The following is a 4775-nucleotide window of genomic DNA, read 5'->3' on the forward strand; positions in this document are numbered from 1 at the left end:
TGACAAAAGCTCTGATGGATATGGCAATACCTGGTCTTTTTCAGTATTTCTAAAGCTGACATTCCTGTGGAAACAAGAAGAGAAATTGAAAACATTCCTGTGGAAACAAGAGTACTCGCTACACAAATTCAACAACTCTATACCAGGCTGGGGATGTATGGTGGTGGCTTGTTCACCCAACCTCAGAATGTCTCTCTCTGTATCTCACCATTATGTTGGCATTCGCAATGCTCGAAACAGAAGAAAAAGAATGTTACACAAAAATGAAGAATTATGGCATGAATTGTCTTCTTTCACCCTTTTACTGCAAAAGGCTATGATAGAATTGGCTGCTTTACTGGGACTCCTAACTGATAGTCTTTAACTTTCCCTTCTTCATTTACTGGTTTCTTCTAAAATGAAGATTCCACAGAAATTGGACCATCCCAGTTATGCAGCGAACCCACAAATCTGCAAAAAAAATTATCAGTTCATTGATCACAACGGAAGTTAATCACAAATTTACAGCTTGCAGACTTACCATAACCTATTAAGCAGAGATCGTGGAAAAGCATCCTTAAATTTCACAAGGTTTTTTTTTTTTTTGTTACAAAGGAGAGGTTCGAACTCAGAGACCTCTTAGGGAGTGGGGGGACACTAATACTAGTTTGATCCGGCAAGAAAGCATAAAAAACTATTAGTAGAAACTTTTTTATTCTCTAGGTGGAAGCTTCAAGAGGAAATATTCATAAATAGATCCTTGAGTAATTAATGGAACATGAAGGTCCATATGACCCAAGTTTTCACAGCACTCCAACCTTAAAAAATACAAGAAAACAAAAACAAACAAGGAGATATTGTTTCCATGAACCCAAAAGTTAACTAATTCTAGTCCAAGATTTGTGGTGCATGGAATTTGATAAGCTGATTCTGGTTTTTGTATTTTTTTGAATTAGACTGTTCATTAACAAATGCCCAACTGACTGCACATCAGGCGGGCAATTTCCACAGAAGTGTATGTAGAGGAAGGGGGAAGGGGGGAATCTAGGTTCTGTCAAATGCCTATTCACACCAAGACATGCAAGTTACAAGTCTAAACAAATCAAAAGAAGAAAGGTGGATAGTAGAACAGCTTAAAGAGCGGTTCAATATGAAATACCTGCTGATCCTTGGCTATTGTTGTGTCACCTCTGAGTTCAACCGTGAGCCACCATGAATCTCTGCCAGGGGATTCACAATCAAGCCACCACCACCCTGAAGCCGTAACCTTTGGTTCCCCAAATTGATTGTTTCAGAATGGCCATTCCTATCAGCTCTATGGCGCACAACAGCTGATAATGGAGTACCCCTGGATGAATAAATCCTTGAGTTTGAATACCGGCCTTCTGTTTTCTTCCAAAACTTAGAGCTCAAGAAGTCTGCACCAGGTAGTAAACAACATGTGGTTCTGTTGGAATCTGTGTTGGTCATCCTTCCACTAGATACAGCCAAATCATATGATATCTCATCCAGCGCCAACTCTAGGCCACGCACACGTGTCTCAAGGGAATGCATCCCATTTTGCGAGCTCCCAATAAAACTCTATATGTGATAAGAAAATGGATGGAAGAAAGCATAAGCCAAAACCATAATTAAAATACACTAGTGCTTGAATCAGCAAGTTTAACAAAATGTTTTCAATTATGTTCAACAATGAGATGAATAGTTTATCATAAGAAATCTAGATACGTTGACCTTCACTAACAAAGTACTAATAAGTTATTCTAAGATGAAGCCCAAGTTTCCAGTCAGTGAAACCAACCTGCAGAAGATCTAGCAGGCTAGATTGCTGTCTTTCAATCTGAACAAGCTGGTATCGAATCAAAGATAAATCCTCACACTCGTTGTGGTTACTATGGTGATTTTCAGTCCCACTGCTAGCTACAACAGTAGAATGAGGGCTCTCCTCATGACAAGGAGCCACACGAGACCCAGACTTGAAACCACCAAATTTAAGTTTCTTGTCATCCGAGTTCTTACTAAAAAGGGATCGTTTTGTTTCTGGCTTTGCAAACCTTTTTTCTGGAACTTTAGCATTTTTCATCTTAAGATCATTTTCCCCAGCTGCAGTTGAGGAAATGCTATTAGGAACTGAAATTTCAACTTTCCAGTCCACCATCTTCTTCTGGTCCACTTTCCCAAACATTGCTGGATTAGTTCTCTCGTCAGTGCTCTTTAAAGGACCTCTCTTCCTAGCTGTGGTTACTATTAATGAACTGTCAGGTGGAGTATTCTTGATATCCAAAATGGATTTTTTCCTCATTTGTGGGGCTTCGGAACCCGCAAGGTGAAGTTTTTTGGATCCAGACCCGTGGCGCCCGTCACTTGCATCTTCTGTGATCATAAAAGACCAAATTTAGAAAAGGGTTACACAGACAAACAAGAACAAAATCCCATAATTCGCAACACGAGGATCCAAATAACGCCATGCAGACGATTAAAACTTTCAAATTCATTTAACCATAAATCTAAAGACCACAAAACGAACAAAACAGGGCAAATTCCAATATTCAAGTCTAAATAAGCAAATTAATCAGCAGAAATTAAAGATGTGGCTTGAAATCAAAAGAAACTTCCAATTCAAATGCATTCTTATGGTCCCATATACTAATCAACAAAACCAAAACAAATAACAGATTCTCCAAAAAATGGCCACAACTACAAAAGATCAAATCTTGAAAAAGAAAAGAAAATAATCACTCCTTATTACCTCTGGAAGAAGCCAGTGATCGAGGAGGCGGAGATTCCTCCTCTGAAACATCCGGAACCTGTTTCCATGCCTCTATTGTCTCATTCATCACCTCCCTTGCAGCCTTCACCTAGATATTTTTTAAAAATTAGAATAAAATCATGCACGGAAAGTTGCACTAACACAGTCAGATCAGAAACAAAATCCAATAAAAAAAGAAACCTTATCATATCTTCGACTCTCGAAAACTTTCAAGCACTCACTCTTGAACTCAGCAACACCATCCCTCTCCACAACAGCCAACTTCCTCAACGCCTCGGCCGCAGCTTTCCTCGAATTCCAATCCTCAGTACTCAAAAACCCAACCAAACACTTAACCAAACCTCCAGTTCCTCCTCCAGTCCCTCTCACTCCACCAACACCAATCACACTCCCTACAACAACCAATCCTGCAAACTTCGCTTTATACCCTTCGCTCTTCACCAGCCTCTCCAATCTCGGCAGCAACACTTTTCCCAACCTCCCCGGTTCTGGATCCGGCGCCGCATCTATCGCCGCAGCCAGACACAAAGCGGATCCAATCTGCGCATTCAATTCCTGCTCCGTGAACACCGACTCACTCAACTGCTTCAAAAATGCAGTAGAGAATGGCACTTTGGTGATTTTGGAAGCGAGAGAGGTCATTGCTGTCAAACATTGTGAGCGGGTGATGGAGGAGTCGGGGTCCCGGAGACGGCGAGTAATGTAAGAGAGGATTTTAGGTAGAGAACTGGAGAGAGAATTAGAATAGAGATGAGAGAGAGTCGAGAGAAGGTGAAGGCAGTGTTTGCGTACTAATGGCTTGTCGGTAGAGTCGGTGGAGAGAATGCAAGAGAGGAAAGTAGAGAGCGTCGTGTTATCGAGGGACTCAGCGATTCCTTCTATTTCTCTTGACGCTATCGCGTACGTGTCTCTGTCTGATAGTTTTGTTATAAGCGTTAGCACTTTAAGCTTCAGCTTTTGTGCCATCTTTTCTTTTTTAAGCTTCTGCTGTTTGTGGTGGTGAGATCAAGGGTGGTCAGGCGGTGGTGCTGGTGGAATTAGTGGCAGCATTGCCGGTGGAAGTAGTGCTGGTGGTTCGGTTCGGTTGGGCGTGTTCTTTTCTGGTGTGGTGAAGCTGTGTCAGCGAGTATCATATGCTGCTAGGTGGTTACGGCAACGGGGGGGGGGGGGGGGGGGGGGGGGGGGGATGACGAGAGCAAAACTGATTAAAACGATGTCGTGGAGGGTCAAGATGGGTCTAAAAGAGTAAGATAAAATGTGTAAGGGGAATAAAAGTAGCTGGAAGTTTCTAATTGTGGCTTTAGTTGCATGTGTAAGGCATTATTAATAGTAAATTACCATAATACCTGTTTCTCTCGGCAGTGTCTGTTGTATTATTCCGTGAAATTAAAAACATTAAACTGTTTGATATTGAATTATTGCTCTAATATGAGTAATATTATAAATACAGTAATCCAAGCAAAAATGTAATCGAGAATAAATGAAAAAAATGATGAGCCTAGAAATATAATTATAAGAGATTTTGTGTGATATCTGAATAATGTACAATTATTAAAAGAAACTCTAAACTGGGTAGAAATAATAGTGTGGATGTCCTTTTTTTTTTTTTTTTATTTACATGGGGTGTCCGGGCCAGCTTACGCGCACCACGACTATTCCCCACGGCCCACTGAACATCCTGCAAGCTCAGGAGCAGGTAAGGTACCGCGGGGGTGACAGGCGTGCACATAGAGGGTCGAACCCGGGACGGGGGCGGAACAAGTCATACGGTTGATCACAGCAGCTAGACCCTCAAGTGCTGGATATCCTTATTTCAACATACAGGTTAAGTGTTGGGGGAATGAAATAGCAAAAACATGCTTAATTTCTTAAAAAATTAAATAACAAAAAAAATTTCTTTTTCAAGTTAAATAGAAAAAGAGACTTTTAAATGAAAAAAAAAGGGCATGTCTTCTTTTTTAAATCTAAGGGATAAAAATGCATTAAATACTTTAAAAAAAAGAAAAAAGAAAGAAAAGAAAGGGTA

The 4775-nt window shown here is 40.6% G+C and overlaps 1 protein-coding gene across 1 annotated transcript; it reads right to left on the minus strand.

The window, feature by feature from the left end:
* LOC7483465 (TORTIFOLIA1-like protein 3) lies at positions 1 to 3906 on the minus strand. Its single transcript, XM_002318588.4, has 5 exons — positions 2930 to 3906; positions 2729 to 2837; positions 1781 to 2352; positions 1139 to 1560; positions 1 to 450 (listed from the first exon to the last, which is right to left on the minus strand). Exons 1-4 carry the CDS (start codon positions 3713 to 3715, stop codon positions 1153 to 1155), a joined length of 1875 nt encoding a protein of 624 aa, XP_002318624.3. The 5' UTR covers positions 3716 to 3906; the 3' UTR covers positions 1 to 450; positions 1139 to 1152.
* Between the last annotated feature and the right edge of the window lie 869 nt (positions 3907 to 4775).

This window comes from Populus trichocarpa, chromosome 12 (genome assembly GCF_000002775.5).
Source record: "Populus trichocarpa isolate Nisqually-1 chromosome 12, P.trichocarpa_v4.1, whole genome shotgun sequence".
Taxonomy (NCBI): domain Eukaryota; kingdom Viridiplantae; phylum Streptophyta; class Magnoliopsida; order Malpighiales; family Salicaceae; genus Populus; species Populus trichocarpa.

What these genes read in the sequence shown, in the direction of transcription:
- LOC7483465 (XM_002318588.4), bottom strand. Translation starts at nt 3,715, where the DNA reads ATGGCACAAAAGCTGAAGCTTAAAGTGCTAACGCTTATAACAAAACTA. An exon ending in ATCACTGGCTTCTTCCAGAG is followed by an intron (nt 2,353 to 2,728) that starts GTAATAAGGAGT and finishes TTATGATCACAG; the next exon opens with AAGATGCAAGTGACGGGCGC. An exon ending in GCCTGCTAGATCTTCTGCAG is followed by an intron (nt 1,561 to 1,780) that starts GTTGGTTTCACT and finishes TATCACATATAG; the next exon opens with AGTTTTATTGGGAGCTCGCA.